Source organism: Hoplias malabaricus, chromosome 18 (assembly GCF_029633855.1).
Source record: "Hoplias malabaricus isolate fHopMal1 chromosome 18, fHopMal1.hap1, whole genome shotgun sequence".
NCBI lineage: Eukaryota > Metazoa > Chordata > Actinopteri > Characiformes > Erythrinidae > Hoplias > Hoplias malabaricus.
Window position 1 is genome coordinate 7,587,785 of NC_089817.1, and position 17,108 is coordinate 7,604,892.

Genomic DNA, 17,108 nt, shown 5'->3' on the forward strand with positions numbered 1-17,108 from the left:
ATTTCATCTGCTTGTACGTCATGGTTACGGACCTATAGGTGACATTCCTGAGGCATTTCGGAAGTTGTACCAGCCCCATTAACCCTGACATATTAGCAATAACCGAAATAACAGGAATAATATAGCTGCCTATTAGGACTTCTTTTGCTCAGAGCAAAGAGCTTCATTCCACAGTGCATCTCTGTTCTACTCCATCATGTGTTTCTTAAGGCACTTGGTGGAAACAGTCTGCTACAGATGGAGAAATAAGAGCCCAGACCACCTTCTTCCATGGCATACTTTGTAAACAGACGATTTCTAGCTGTGAGGAGAATGAGCTCCCTTGCAGCTGGCTGCACGCCCCTGTCGCTGTGTGAGTAAACTCGTCCAGTCTGCTTGTTAGCGAATGGTGCTGCAACTGCTTACAGCTCTGGAACATGCCCTCCAGAGGGGGTCCTGGTGGAGGAGAAAGGCTGAGGCTAAATGATTTTGTGTTCGAACTTGAGGCAATGGATGATAAATCAATGAAGTGGGGCTGCAGGGTCTTGGCTTATATCAGCACTAGTGTAGTTCCTTAATGAGCTGGAACGTACCTTGAGTAGTTTATTTGTTTTTGTCAACCTTATGTGCTGGAGGATCAGTCATAGTCGGGCTGTCACAATCACACTTGTTTACTTTATTGAAAAAAGATCATTGATTAAAATGGCACTATTTTTCAAAAGGGTACTTTATCTTGTTCCAATATGTTTCCAAAGATTTTACATGGTTTATTATTACTCAGTTCCATGGTTATTGTTAAGTTAGTTGATACATGGGGGGAAAACGTAGGCAGATTTCTCGGATACTGGATTAAGATATTAACCATAATCTATATAAATTATGATAACCCATGGTCACAATACAGGACATTACATATTCATGAGTATTGACACCATTTTCAAGGTCCAACGTACAGAGGGTCTAACACTAATGAACACTTTGCACCACCATGAGGGCGGCACGGTGGCGCAGCAGGTAGTGTCGCAGTCACACTGCTCCAGGGAGCTGCTCCAGTTGTGGGTCCGATTCCCGCTCCGGGTGACTGTCTGTGAGGAGTGTGGTGTGTTCTCCCTGTGTCTGCGTGGGTATCCTTCGGGTGACTGTCTGTGAGGAGTTGGTGTGCTCTCCCTGTGTCTGCGTGGGTTTCCTCCGGGTGATTGTCTGTGAGAAGTTGTTGTGTTCTCCCTGTGTCTGCGTGGGTTTCCTCCGGGTGCTCCGGTTTCCTCCCACAGTCCAAAAACACACGTTGGTAGGTGGATTGGCAACTTGAAGGCACAAAAACTCCTTTGAAGGACTGGTGCCCCCTCCAGGGTGCATTCCTGCCTTGCACCCAATGATTCCAGGTAGGCTCTGGACCCACCGTGACCCTGAAATGGATAAGTGCTTACAAATAATGAATGGATGGACTTCAGTGTTAATGTTTTTACAATTTGATGATTTTTATTGTGCTTTTATTTGATTATTTAATTTCTTTGAGGTTATTTAAGCCTTCTTGTTATTTTGATTGTGAGCAGTTTATTAACGGTCTTTCCTGCCAAGAACAAATCTATATATCTATATATATCTATCTATAAATCCTTATCTATTTTGCCGAAGCAACACTAGATGGTGCTGTCATCAAGAAAGAGTTATATTTGCTGAAATTCCAGTCATTTGTGCTGTACACAGTTTCTCTTGAGTAACCTCTTCTGCTGTCCTACCTCTTTCATTTACCAACAGTAAAAGTAAAATGCTGGAATAGTAAGATCAGCTAGTAGTGGTAAACATCATGTGATCTGCTTCTACGATTAGTGAATGTCATTTATCATTGGGTTGAAGGTGAAAACCATTTCATCTGCTGCAGCATAAAGGAATCAGATGTGATTGGGTGTGTGTGAGTGTGTGGATAGTATCGATCTAGTATTTAGTATTGATAACCTAAGGGAAAGTCTGAATGGAAGTCTTTGTAATGGCCGAACAGTGTATGAAATGTGTGTGTGTGAGTGCATACACAGGAAGCCAGTTAGGAATCCAGCTGCAGTGTTGTGTCAGTGTAAGAAATCCTCTCATGACTTGCCCTGTGTCTTCTTTCCTCATTCTCTGGCAGCTCATGTTGTTTCGCCAACATTTATTGGTGGAATGCAATGCTTGAGGCTCTGATGTCATGTACAATTCATTGCTGAGGCCACAAATGTGAAGGAGTTGTGGAGAGTAGAATAAGGCCTAGGCTTTTGAAAGAATGTGAGCAAATTTCTGAAACACTGCTGCAAATGATTTTTTAAAAATATATAGTTTGTTTGCATTTGAGATGGTTTACTGGTGGTAATCCTAGAATATGCAAATCATCACTTGTCCACAGAAAAACATGTCTTAATTTTTTCCCCCTGATTCTTAGTTTATTTTGTATTTATTTGAACCTATCACACAGTCACACACACTAACACTTGTGGACAGTTTCACAATCCTCCTATTAGCACGTGTATCTGGGCTGTGGGGGTAACCATGAAGACCCAGGAAGACCCTAACCATAGTGCAGCTTAACCACACCAGCCTTAATGGCAGTCTTTGAATCTTTGCATCTCCTGGATGATCTGTCTGAGTGAGAAATCAGGAGTCTGGCGTGCATGCGTTCTGTTCAATAAGGTACACGGTGTGCAGATTTATAGACGAGCCTACATGTTGGGAGCATGCCCTTTTTATTATTCACTTACGAGGATCAAAGGTGTTCGTATGTAAGGGTGGACGTTTACAAGCTGTGTGTCACAAGTTTAATTTGATAACGCCCACTCAGCAATATGCCCCCGAGGAGGTCTTTAGATTACATATGCCACTAGCAGATCCTTTTTTTTATTCAACCATTGCTTCTGTGACTGCTTCCCAGACTTGAATTAATGATCAGTACAACCTGCTCAATTATAGAAACAGATTGGTTATCTGGGAATTGGCTAAGTGAGTGAACTCAGAATAGTGCGCAAGTAGTGAATTAGACAAGCTAAACCCCATGAAAATGAAATGCGATGAATTATTTGGTTAATATGTTAGAAATGATAACATAAAAAGAAAGTACAGGAGGTCCTTGGGTTACGACAGTCCTGAGTTACGATGTTTCGTGGTTACGACACATCTCCCATTTACTGTATAAAGCCTTGTTTCGGCTTAAGTGGGTTTGCGTCGTAAACTTCGTAACGCGAAATTCGTGTTTGTTGTGCGCGGTGGAAGAATACACGGTTACGCGGTTCGGGACCGAGGAGGATAGGTGTGAGGATAGGATAAGTGCTTACAGTATGTTATTTACGTACAGTATGTACGTATGTTCCGACTTACACCGAATTTTGGTTTACGACTTGACGTAGGATCGGATCAACGTCGTAAGTCGAGGACCCCCTGTACTGTAAACCGTCCCTGGATTACAGTTTAGAGAAAGTGATGTACAATACAAGTGAGTACTTGTTTCCTTGCTTTTTTTTCAGTAAGGTCATGTGCTTCCATCCCTGGTCTGATGTCACCCTGCCTTTGATGCAGCCTGAGGAGATCCGGAAGGTGATTGACAAGTGGGTGGAGCTTATTGAAGAACTTGGCCAGACTTATCCATGGGTTCAGGTAATATAAGACAATTTATGTCTTTCAGGGGATGTTAATCAAATTTGTGTTTAATGTGTGATGTATTAGTTTTACGTTTTAAAAAGGGGAAAGCCAAACCACAGATAAGATAGTGTTACTAAAAACATGACAAGAGAGCCATGTTTCATCATACCATTTAATAGTTCTTGAATGGTAGGTGCCAAAAAGTTAATGTGGTTTCAATTTAATTTAATTTTTTCTTCAACAAATTCAGTTAGTTACTACTTTGACGTCAGTCTTTACTGTTATGTGATCTTAAGGAATGTCTGCAAATTACTTGAAAAATTATGTTCATTGAGGTCTATGCACATAGAGGCGTTCATTCCTTCCTTTCTTTCTTCGTTCCTTAGTTTTCAGGGTTGTGGTGATTATGGAGCCAGTTATATGCTAAGTTTTTAGAATGGTCTCTATTTCTAATCACTATGAATGTGTGGTGGTCTCGGCTGCCAAATTTGTGCATGTTGAAAATTTCACATTGAGTAGTTAAGCATTAGATTTAGCACAGCATTAGTACAGTACAGTTCTGGGACATGTGTATGAATGGTTATTGCACTCAATGGTCTAAGGGAACAACAAATACTCTGTATTTTATTTTCAGAGGCCAAAGTCTTTATGTTAAAGTCAAGCTTGACCAAAGACTTGGAGTACAACAATTGACTCATTTTTCCACTTATGTCTTTTTCAGCCTTGGATTTCCTTGTAGTATTTTTACCTTTAAAATTACAGCTTTAAAGCCATTGTGATGTTTCACTGAGCTTTAACAGAGAGAAAAGAGCCTTAGTTGCTGCTACACACTGCTCAGCACTGCAGAAACGGCACTATGTGATTACTGATAAAGGATGAACAACAAACAGCCCACTTCCCTTCCTCTTGATTTCAGGACAGTGCTGTAAAATTACATTAAACACTATGGAGAGCCCAGGAGCAAGTACCAAGTCTTACAAAGCGTTCCCATAACAATTAATGTGTTTTCAGGAGTGCAGTTGTTTCAGAAAACTTGCATTTCACATGCTCTGCTGGCACAGGCTCTTATCTCATGTTTGCTTTCCCCCCCATGCTCCAGTTACTTAACCTTGACAAACAAGCAGAATGTCATAAATATTACATCAGCTTAGCGTTAGCCTGCTGAGGGGGTGGGAGGGTGGGAGGGTTCTCTTTGCTCATTACTGAACATACTGGGGTTTGTAACGTTGTCCTGAAATGCTATTAACATTTGTACCAAAAAGACTCTCTCCTCCAGGGTCTGTCTTTATCACACAGACATGGATTCCTCCATATTTCCCTTTTACGTAATGTTGTGTGTTTAAAACTGCCTGCGTGAGTCTGGGACACCATTAGCCTCGGCTCCAGTCCCAGCCTTCACCATCTTTGTTAATTGGATCAATTGGGAGCTGGCTCCTCACTCAGGGCTTTTCAGACCTGATCAATGCGCAGCAGCACTATGTGTTTCTTTGGCCTCCCTCAGCATATTAGAGCCTCTAAAGCTGAACGACTGTACACTTCAGAGCCTGCCAGCACTCGTAAGCATCCAGGATTAAGCTGATTTAGTGCTCCCGGATAGACTAGGAGATGCAGTTTAAGAACATGGACACATGAGAATTAGTAGGGTCTACATCTTTATTAGAGACTATATTGGATTAAGGCCGCAAAAAACCCATTGTGATGAAGACAGCGATTTCACTGAATTAATTCGTTTTTGGACAGCATTAACCTCTAGGATTAGTTTATATTACGTATAAACTAATCTGAGAGGTTAATGTCCCAATTGAGTCAGCAGAGAGTTGGTGACTATTTTTGCATTGTGCCCTTCAGCATTGAGTGACCACGCTCTGTAACTTAACACAGTCTGCCACTTTGTGGCTGAGTTGCTGTAGTTCCTAAATATTTTTCAATATAATCCCTCACAGTTGATCATCAAGTAATTATTAGGATTGACAGTACCACGCTCAAATTCTGTGATTGGTCTGGAAAGACAAAAATTCTTTCAAAAATGATAGTAAAGCACACTGCATGGCTAGGTGCTTGATTTTATACATCTGTGACAATGGGACTGAATGAATCACCTGAATTCAGTGAATAAGTGGCCTGTTCCAATACTTTTGACCATATATTGTATGTGTTCTCTGGATATTTGCTGTATATCCAATTATATCGCCAGATTTCTTCTAAATACAGTGGAACCTCTACCTACGAACTTGATCCGTTCCGTGACCTGGTTTGTAAGTGGAAACGTTCGTTTCTCGAGTCAGTTTCCCCATTTTAAAACAATGGAAAAGCAATTAATGCATTCCAGCCCCCCACCCCGAATCTCACCCTTTTTGCACTGATATATGTTTACAACACTCTCAAATTAGTAAAAAAATACATGTAGCATTACTAAAAATAAAAAAGAAAAGACAGTGGTAACAGTAATAAAAAAATAAATAATAAAGTTTTAAGTGGTTTCACATCGCTACCTTGAAGACGTGACGACTGGCTGGAGGAGTAACACAGGCACTGGCTGTATGACGGGAGGTGGGGGGTGGGTGGAATAACGGAGAGTAGGTGGTGAATGTGGGGAGACGAAGCGTAGATACGGCTTAACTTAGCACGAATTTCGATGTCTGCTATTTACACTAATGCTAAATTGCTAAAGCTACAATTTCCTAATCTTAAAAGCTCACTCAAGTCTGGATGCTGGGAGACTCGCCTATTGAGGTCAGTGGCCGTTTCCAGCCGCCGGCTCGGTGGAGGCTCGGGTTCGTTTCTAGAGTCATGGTTCGTTGGTGGAGGCAAAGATATTTAAATGCCCGGTTCGTATCTTGGAAAGTTCGTTAGTAGATGCTTTCGTTAGTAGAGGTTCCACTGTATTCTGAATAAAATGGACATTGGATTTATGGCAAAGGAAGAACGTATTTAAGTAATTTAGTAGCCATTTCAGTGTACTTTAAACTAAATGGAAAGCCGTTTCTTTGATGTAAAGTAGGTGTTGTCTTGCTCTCGTAGGTGTTTTCTGAACGTTAGAATCGTAGATGAACTGCATGTCCTTCAGCTGGTGAAAGGTCAAGCTGTGTACAGAAATTACAAAATGCACCATTCACTCCCAACTGCAGATTGTGTGCTTTCTAACTGAGTTATGTCACTGCTTAGGGCACTTGTGTTCTGCTCTCAATTCATAGCTGAGGCTGGGGCACATGTGAAGACATGCTTAAATTTTTCTGTCAAGGACTTTTTGAGACTTCGAGAGCGGTTCACTTAATCGTTAAAGGTCAGCTTGTCTACACATCAGTCCAGTCATTACTGCACGCTTGTCCTTGAAACCCTTGATGCACACGTGACGCTTCAGAGCAGAAAACAGCACAGCCTTGTGTGACTCGCCACTCGAGAGCACCTCTCCAGACCCCTCTCTTTGTTTGTCTGCTGCAGAGCATCACTCTTGGGCCCGTTCAGATAAGCCCTGCCTGTTATCTGCTCTCTGTTAAAGGCATCAGAGCATGTGTTCCCTTTCGCTCCCCAGATTTACAGACCCTGATGAGCAGGGACTTTAGACAAGTCAATATTTATCAAGCGGAGTAGACAAGGGCAGATCCTGCACAAATCCTCTCATATCACCCCCGTGGGAGTCCTGGGGAAGTCTTAAAATTCTCCCAGACAGGAGGTTTCCTCTTAAACAGACCTCTGTGTGCTGTTGGGGTTTGGTCTGGCATGTTTGTGTGTTTTTGCACATCGCATTTAAGTATATTGCATAATGTGATTGCGATATGCAATACACAACGCAGTGTTTTGTTGAATTAGATCAGGGGTGGGTTCAGGGCACCTTTACCTAACACCACAAAGGCAACTTCAGCTCATTCCTTAAGTATTGGATGGCAGTCCATCCTTCCAGAAATGTAGTCCAATGGAATGGGGCTTGGTATCTTGACCTTAGGCCCATAGGCAGCTGAACAAGAGGAAGAGCGTTTTCTCACAAAGCTCAGACACACTCTCAATCTCAGTCTAAATCTAGACTAAAACCTACTTTTTCAAACAAGCTTTTGGTTAATCATTCACTTTCAGGTTACTCCTTCTCTATTTGTGTTAGAGAAGTCTATTGGGCTATTGGTTTTCAGATTATCGCCACTTTGTATTAACCCTGTCATATGACCATAGCTACAGCTCTTTTAGTTAGCTTTCCGGTACCACCAACACACCGCCTGTTGCTGGGTTCTCTTGCCTGGCCTGTGGAAGCTTTTTTCGCAGGACAATTTTGCCCGTTCTTTTCCATGAACCTGTATTTTTATTTGTTCCCTTTGTTTGTTTGGTTTTCTTTCTCCTGTGTCTCTCATGCTTTGAGATGTCCTGCTGCTCTCCTGGTGTTGCCCTGATCCAGCCCCTCACCCTGTGTGTCCTGTACAAGATCCTGGCTTTGTCTCATCTACACTATCATGCTTGGCCATGCGGCTTTATCTCAAATTAACTCTGCACCTACTTTTGTCTCTCACAGAATCACCTCCTCCTTCCTCAGACTCATACATCACTAATATTATACATTCACATTACTATAATCCCTTCATCTGTCATCAGTTCACTTTTGCTTCTGTTCTGTTCTCTGTTGTGTCTCTGGTGTCGACCCGAGGAGGATGGGTTCCCCGTATGAGTCTTGGTTTCTTCCTCGTGCGCTGAGGGAGTTTTTCCTTGCCTCTGTTGCCCCTGGCTTGCTCATAGGAGGCTTGGACCCGGATCTCTGAAAAGCTGCTTTGTGACGACTTTTTGTTGTGAAAATCGCTATATAAATAAAATTTGATTGATTGATTGATCAAGAGCATTCCACTCTAGTGATAGCCCTGTTCTGTGGCGATTATACACATGTTGCATATGCGTAATGGACAACTTGTGTCAGTAATGGGTCCATGTCAACAGATCTGAGCTCACTAATATTAATATGAAAAGCTAGATTATATTTGTACCCTAAAATTTCAGCTTCAAAATTGTTGTGATGCGTCACTGACCTGTTATGAGGAGAAGAGAGCCTTTATTGTTGCTACTTCAGGCTCAGCACTGCAGAATCTGCAATATGTCATTCATTTATTCAATCATTCATTATCTGTAACCCTTATCCAGTTCAGGGTCGCGGTGGGTCCAGAGCCTACCTGGAATCATTGGGCGCAAGGTGGGAATACACCCTGGAGGGGGCGCCAGTCCTTCACAGGGCAACACACACACACATTCACTCACACACTCACACCTACGGACACTTTTGAGTCTCCAATCCACCTACCAACAAGTGTTTTTGGACTGTGGGAGGAAACCGGAGCACCCGGAGGAAACCCACGCAGACACAGGGAGAACACACCACACTCCTCACAGACAGTCACCCGGAGGAAACCTACGCAGACACAGGGAGAACACACCACACTCCTCACAGACAGTCACCCAGAGGAAACCCACGCAGACACAGGGAGAACACACCACACTCCTCACAGACACACACCCAGAGGGGGATTCGAACCCACAACCTTACCTAGTTTTCCATTAAGGAGTGTTAACAAATATTTGGACATAGTGCATTGTGCAGCCGTAGTGTAGTGTGGGGTGAGGTTCAGTGCAAGTTTATAACTGTGCGGTTTGATTTACAGTGGCTATGCGCATTGTGTCAGAGTGCTGTTTTGTATTTTGCATTGTTTGTCTATGACAGCAAGACACAGCTCAACTCAACTAAACATCATTCTCTCTCTCTCTCTCTCTCTCTCTCTCTCTCTCTCTCTCTCTCTCTCAGATCTTTGAGAATAAAGGCGCTATGATGGGCTGCTCCAACCCTCATCCTCACTGTCAGGTATGATGCGTCCACCTACCCCCCCTCTCTCTACCAATTAGTGCTGATGCTGGCTCGATCTCTCAGAGATAGAGAGATACTCTGATATATTTTTTCCCCTTTCCTGTGGATTAAGACGTTGCCACTGCAGCCTCTAACCATCTGGAATGCACCTTTAATAGGGCTTTAACTGTCACCCCAGCGTGGAAAGTGTCGAGGAGTAGGGTCTAAGGCAGAAGCAGCTTAACTGCACTGTGGGCTCCAATTAGAGAGCAACAAAGATGTTCCAGCAGCACTCACTGCCGCAACTGTCTGTGTTCGTTTGGCCTGCCGCCCTGTAGGCTTCTCTGCATCTGGGTTTTAGGTTTGAATCGGGGAGAGGAAGGAGTGTACGTGCGGCAGGATATGTCTGGATGTTTGTGTGTGTGGATGTGGATGCTTATGTATGAGTACGTGGATCTATGCCACCAGATGTGTGCGGATGTATATAAATATGCGTGAGTTTGTGTGCGTTTTTGTGTGTGTTCAGCGATATAAACAGTTTATATGATAGCAATTACCTAACATTATGTGCTTTGTGAACTGCAATGTGAGTTATGAAGGTGCATACACATAACACACTAAAACAGCTGTAATAACATCAAGCGAAGAATGAAATCACATTGTGACAGTATCTGTGTCTAAACAGTACCAGACTAGCTTAGTTCTGGACAATCATTGTCTTCATGGCATTTGTTTCACTCAGATATCTACGTCCCAGGATATAAAAGCATCCTGCATTATTTATAGTGTTGCTAATTAACATTTTAGCTTGCCTTTCCAGATTGTCGCTTTTTTTATTTAGATATATACCACCAGCTATTGTTTGTCACAAATGCACATGTGCATTACAACACCGGGTGTCAGTCAGTCAGCCAGTGATTCACTGTCTTTAAAAATATAGGCAATGCGCTCTAGGATAGAGCATGTGCTGCTTTCTGCCTGACAGGGCTCAGTGCGGCTGATGCAGGTTACAGACATCTTCGTCTCGCTCTCTCATTTTCTTCTTGTATTCGGTCAGCTGTCTCTCACCCTCCTTGTCTCCCAGGCGCAGGCTGACTGTTGCTGTGCTGATGCTTCTAGCCTCGTGCCTCCTCGTTCCACTGCCTTGTTGCACCTTCCTCAACCTGGAGCTGACAGAGCCACTAGGGGGCAATAGAGGACCTTGCGTAAGCTGAGAGATTCGTGAAAGGGGCCTCAGTAGCCACCTGTTCTTGTTTTTCCATTCAAATACCTCTCTGTGGGAAAGCATGCTGAAGCCACTCATACGGTAATGTTCTCATGGTATGCCATTGACATGTCATTGAGTTAAATCAGTTCAGACTGAGAGATTAGCCTGGTGTGGTGGGCTAGCTGTTCAGCTAGAGATGGTGCTTATTTTGAACTGTGTTTTGCTGTTAACTGATACTTCCCTTTGGGAAATCCTTTCTAGACCTGCGACAGGCTTCAGCTGTGTTTTAGAAAATCAGTTTTGATTGTTAGTTTCTCTTTGATTTCTTTTAGTTTGAAAAGCTAGTCTGTTTATTTCAGTCAAGAGGCCGGTGCTTTATATAAGTATAAACTCTAATGATGTTAGAAGCCAGTTACGTTTTATGACTTCACCAGCATGATAATAGGGTTTAAATGTACTAAATGAAGCAAAATGGAGATGGATATCATCTTGTAGCTTCTGCAGACACTTCATCAAACAGCCCCTCCTTCTTATAAGCCCTAATAGTTTCTTTCCCCTCTCCCTTAACACAGTTTCCCTGGTAACCACTTATCTATACATCACGATTTCACCATGACAGCTCCCAACCAAGCCCCCTCTGCCACCCAAGACACCCTACACGAACCTGCCTCCCACACTGCCTGAGTTTCAGGTGTATGGTTCAGAGTCCAGATTTCATCTAAGTCAAGCTAAGCCTGACAGCTTTTTACTGCTGCACCCTGCAGCGTCTATCAATGGGCAGAGCTAAATATAGGTTGACAAATCTTCCTCCCTGTGTGTGTGCTCCTATGGGGAGATAGCAGCCTTCTGTATCTCCGCTCTCTGAGCATCAGTGGAGGATGCTGGCTCTGCCCCTGTTTGCCCTGTTAGAGCTGGATAAACCTGCCCAGTGCAACTGTGAGTTAGAGCTGAGTTAAACAGACTTTAGTTCAGGAGGCAATAAGGGCTGTGAGTGTCTACAGTGCAGGAGAGAAAGACTGCATGAAGACGAGTGGGAGACAGTGAGAGTGTGAGATAAGGAGCAAAGTGGGAGGAGTGGGACATGATAGGACTGCTACTAAATGTTAGTTTTATTATAGATTTTTCATTCGATTAATCAGATGGTTAATCAAACAAACGGTTCTGTCTCCTATAGTTTCCTCTCACTTGATCTCAAAACAGCGCCACTCATTCATGGATCATTCACTGGATGTCCTCATCGACGTCAGGAAACCTGAAATATATATTTTTAAGACAAGCTACATCTTATAATGATGTCTTATATACAATTATGAGATTTACTATGTCTTATATTAACCAAGAGATTAATATGAACTTTTTACATCGTCAGTAGAAATGGTGCCGAGAGAATACAGGATGCCATTTTAAACTTTGGAACCTCAGTCTTGGTTTGCTGAAGCCTTGATACTATAGTATATATAATAATAGTAATAATAATCACACTCACAGATGCATGATCTCATCTCATCTCTTTTTTTAAGGCAGAAAGGAAGCAATTCCACCACAAGATCACTTAATGCAGATTTTTCTAGTCAGTGTCTTATTATTTTTCTGAACAGGACTTCTCTTAATGCATATTAGCTCTTTTGGAAATGGTTAAGGGAGATGTTGAGTCCCACAATGGGTGCAGAAAAGTGCACTGTGCTGAAATGTATTACAGTAATATAAACATATGGCGATATTTCCATCTACTTTGGTGTTAGGAAACAATGGAAACCATTTTGTCTCCAAGTCTTCTCATAATGTATTGCAGTCAACTGGGAGGAGTGGTGGGTCGCGGTGGGTCCAGAGCCTACCTGGAATCATTGGGCGCAAGGCGGGAATACACCCTGGAGGGGGCGCCAGTCCTTCACAGGGCAACGCAGACACACACACACACACTTACTGACACTTTTGAGTCGCCAATCCACCTACCAACGTGTGTTTTTGGACTGTGGGAGGAAACCGGAGCACCCAGAGGAAACCCATGCAGACACAGGGAGAGCACACCAACTCCTCACAGACAGTCACCCGGAGGAAACCCACGCAGACACAGGGAGAAAACACCAACTCCTCACAGACAGTCACCCGGAGGAAACCCATGCGGACACAGGGAGAACACACCACACTCCTCACAGACAGTCACCCGAAGCGGGAATCGAACCCTGGAGTTGTGTGACTGCGACACTACCTGCTGCAACACCAAATTTTTTAAAATGTATTTGACGACTAATTCAATTTGCTCGTTCCTTGCATTTCTAGTACGTATGAGAAGTAAAGAAAGAGTGAAAGAAGAGAGGTTGTATCAAAGTAATATTGCTGGATCTCTATCTTGGTATAGTTCTGTTTTTCTTGTTTTTCTCGCTCTCTCTCCCACGCTTTCCTTCTAAAACCGTGTATTCGTATCTGTACAGGTGGAGACTTTCTATAGCCACAGAGACAGCCCTGAGACACATTTATCTCCTTTTATTGATTGTTATACAAGTGTTGGTCTGCTTTAAGGGTGTACATTTCATAACAATTTGCTCTGCTTTCCTGGCTAAACTAGATGTGATCTGTTTTTTGTTTTATGGCACATACCTGGCTGAAGAAGTGCTGAAGTTTGTTAAAAACAAAACAATGTAAAGAAACTATTAGTGAGTTAATGGACTTTAGCATTTAGTAAAAACAATGTAAGTTTTAAACATTAATGGTGCTTTATGTAGTGTCTGATTTTTGGCTTTTTTTGGTTTAACATTTGGCTTTGAGCAAAGAAATAGACCAGTGTATGGAAGATTACATATTAATACATACAATGACTTATTAATGTTGTTTGGTTTGAGTTAATGGTGCAGTTATTTAGGCTTATTTATGTAAACTAATTGATGTGTTTAAGATGTTATTATTTGTCAGCTCCATTAGATTCAATGGGAGGTTAAAGAAGAAACTACAGACCAAACATGTCTGGGGTGCTGGACTAAATTCAGGATAAGGAGACATCATTCTAAGGCCAAACTGATACAGTCTGTGTGACTTTAGCCTTTATCTCCCTGTTTTTGACTTTCCTATTCTGGCTTAAATTGAGTTATTTGACCATGTCTATCATCATTCAGCAGTGTGTTTGTCTGGGTATTTATTTGCCGGCGTGCATTGTTATCTGCAGTTCTACAGCAGTCTGTCTAGCAGTAGCAGGTGAAAGACCCTTTATTAAAACGTCTCTTGTGTCTTTTTGTCAGTTGTGCAGCTGAACACTGTCTCTCAAGGCTAACATATTAAATAGGACAAACTAAGCCACCTCGATTTCTATAAAGCTGTGAGTCAGAAGAAATCCGGTTCTTGTTTCTTGTTGGAAAAAGGACTTTCGCGCTGTAAATTTATTTTAGGATTCTCATTTTAATGAACCCAGTGTTGCTCCAGTGCAGTATCTGGAATCAAGCTTCAAATCTGAACTTGTGTCCTTTCACCAAAGACAAAGTAGTATGATTTTTACATTTTGTTCATGTTTCATGAGCCCAAACAGCATGTCAGAGTTGGGAATTGCTTGAAGAATGCAGATGTGAAGCATAGTGGCAGGCGTGCTTTCAAGAATAAATGAAGGAATTGGGTTATATTGCATACCAGGGGGCGAATAAGAGAAAAAAAAATTGGTAATATGTATGTGTTACTAGATCTCTCCCTCTTTCCTTCTTTCTTTTTTCTCTCTCTCTTTCCATCATGCTTGACTTTCATAAAGCTACAAGATGGAAATAATCACCTTTCTGCTCTCTGTGAAATGTGGATGCGGATGAAAAAAAGACACGGGAAAATTCCGCTGAAATCACTTAAAAGTGCATTAGGCCTAATTCCAAAATTCCCATGTGCAGATATTTGCTGTGAATACTGCTATGCTTTTGAAGTGCTATCCAGGCAGTGTCGAGTCCGTGGAGGGCAGGCCGAAGAGCCTAATTTCCTCCGAGTGCAAAGAGAAGGACCTACAAAAAGGCACTGAGACAATATTAGTTGAGTTTTCAAAGCTGAAACATGGACCTTTTTCTAGTAAATTTCACTGTAACTCTGGTTTGAACCATTTTTTTTTACCCCAATAGAGGTTCTACCATTTCATTCTACCCATGTTTGACCTGCTGAATGTTTCGTCTGAAAGTGGAGAGTTAAATGAGGCCTGTTACAACTCTCCACTAACCCCTTAAATAAACGTATGCTTACTAATGTTGATTTGGCAGCGAACTATGGGGTAGCAATTACCTTGTCCCAGAGCTGTTTTATTTATTTATTTTTTGGGCTAATGTGGAAACAGAGCAGGCATTTGGCCCCAAATTGTGACACTGGAATTCAAGGTAAGATGTCTTCTATTTTAAAGAAACACTCCAGTGTTTTTCAATGTAACGAAAATCTGCTTTCTTTGTATCAAACCATATGTTACAATGGACAGCCATTTCACAACTCTTCCCAGTACTTTCAAAACAATAGAAAATGTATAATATCAATACTCTTACAATAGAAGCTTTTGGGACATTGCTACCTTGTGACTAAAGAACACATCATCTAACAGAACAGATTTTAACTAATTCTGGATATTTTTGTGTGTTATTTTATACACAAGAAGGCCAGAGGTTTATAGTAATGTACTACTGCAGATACCCTCTGAAGAACCATCTCTCAGTTGTTAGGTTCTGTTCATAACTGCTATTATCATCTGTCTTAAGTGGTCTGATCACCAGTGGGCAGTGAGATAATTACAGGAGGTCCCCAGGTTACGTCAGTCCCGAGTTACAATGTTTCGTGGTTACGACACGTCTCCCATTTACTGTATAAAGTCTTGTTTCGACTTAATTGGTTTTGTTTCGTAAACGTCGTAACGTGAACTTCGTGTTTGGTGTGCTCGGCAGAAGAATACACGGTTGCGCTTCTTGGGACCGAGGAGGATAGGTGTTAGGATAGGATAAGTGCTTACAGTATGTTATTTACGTACAGTACGTACGTATGTTCCGACTTACACCGAAAATTGGTTTACGACGCGACGTAGGAACGGATCAACGTCGTAAGTCGAGGACCCCTTGTATCTCCATTTACATCTGGAATTTTCATATCAGAAATGGATGATAAAATGTGTTTCCAGGGTTATGTTCAAGTTACCAGACTAAAGTGACTTAAATCTGATATATTTTTGCCTTAATCCAGATGTTGAATCCAATCTTTACAAATCAGATTTGAGTCACTTTCATAAATGATCCTCAGTCTGATCCTATTCATGGGCACATGATATAAATGTGAATTAAGATGTATGTATGTACTGTATGTGTGTTTGTTTGTATAAGGGCTGTGTATTAGTACGAACCTGATGATAAGATACATTTCAGAATACAGAGATACAATTTTTAAGTAAAATACCATGTTATAAGACAAACTACAATTACTACTCTTTAAATCAGAACAGTAGGATCATATGTGAAATTAGAACGAATATTTAATGCCTGTGTAACTTTGAAAATGGAATGTCTCTTCCATCTGGCACCCACTATCATCCATCCATTCATCCATTATCTGTAACCGCTTATCCAATTTAGGGTCACGGGGGGTCCAGAGCCTACCTGGAATCATCGGGCGCAAGGCGGGAATACACCCTGGAGGGGACGCCAGTCCTTCACAGGGCACCCACTATCATGCCTCGTTCAAACCCTGATAATTCAGCTCACCTTGTCTTGAGCATGCCAACCTTGCAACAACATAACACCTCAATGCAGCTGGTCCAGGCATTCAAATAAAGTTATGTACTCTTTGAATGTTGGCACTCATCTCCATTCTCATCTTGTAATATTTAGTGTCTTTTGTCCTTAGTTCATCTCTCATAGCTTTGTCATTTATAGAGAATAAATATCAGCTGCTGTTGTCACTAGGGGTGTTGCGGGTGGTTGGTTGGGGTTTGCTCTTGGTGTATAAATGTATGAGAGTGTGTAAAGATGTTATTATACATATTCATTTAGAAAAAGAGAGAGAGGGAGCATTGGTAAAAAAACTGATGGGTGATTGGCATTCTCCAGGCAAACTTCGGCTGATGGTTTTATAGATGGGGAGTCAATCTACAGCGTGTAGTGGGCTCCAACACGGGCAGGAAATAAATAGCATGGTGCATGTGGCCGAGAAAACGTCAATCATCCAAACCATCTGTCTGCAGAAAAATATTAATACTTGGACCTGCCCGTGTTGCAAAGCTCGCCTCCAGGTAGAAATCCAAAAATCGGACCGCCACGCTGTCTGTGTCTCTGATGGTGTTGCTGCTAGGTTCTATTTAATGGCAGGAGACACAGTTCCTTCCATTCCATTTTTTTTTTTTGCTTTGGCATTTATTTATATAATTTTCCACAAGGCTGGAGAGGATCAATTATTGTGAAAAAGTGCAGACCAGTCCACGAATTGTGAAAACTATATACCTCCTAAGAAAACACCAATAAATACTGCAATAAGTAGCAAGAAGAATATTTGGATATTGATATCTTGGTTAGAAGAACATTAATT

The 17,108-nt window shown here is 41.9% G+C and overlaps 1 protein-coding gene across 6 annotated transcripts in view; it reads left to right on the plus strand.

Annotated features, from left to right (window-relative positions):
- galt (galactose-1-phosphate uridylyltransferase) overlaps positions 1-17,108 on the plus strand; it is a 159,672-nt gene that overhangs the window by 3,906 nt on the left and 138,658 nt on the right. For 5 of the 6 annotated variants that reach the window (XM_066650845.1, XM_066650843.1, XM_066650842.1 and 2 more), the window contains exons 5-6: positions 3,468-3,597; positions 9,353-9,409. In XM_066650845.1, coding sequence (XP_066506942.1) covers positions 3,468-3,597; positions 9,353-9,409 — 187 coding nt within the window. The remainder of the gene's footprint in view (positions 1-3,467; positions 3,598-9,352; positions 9,410-17,108) is intronic. The other variant, XM_066650844.1, reaches the window with a different exon arrangement.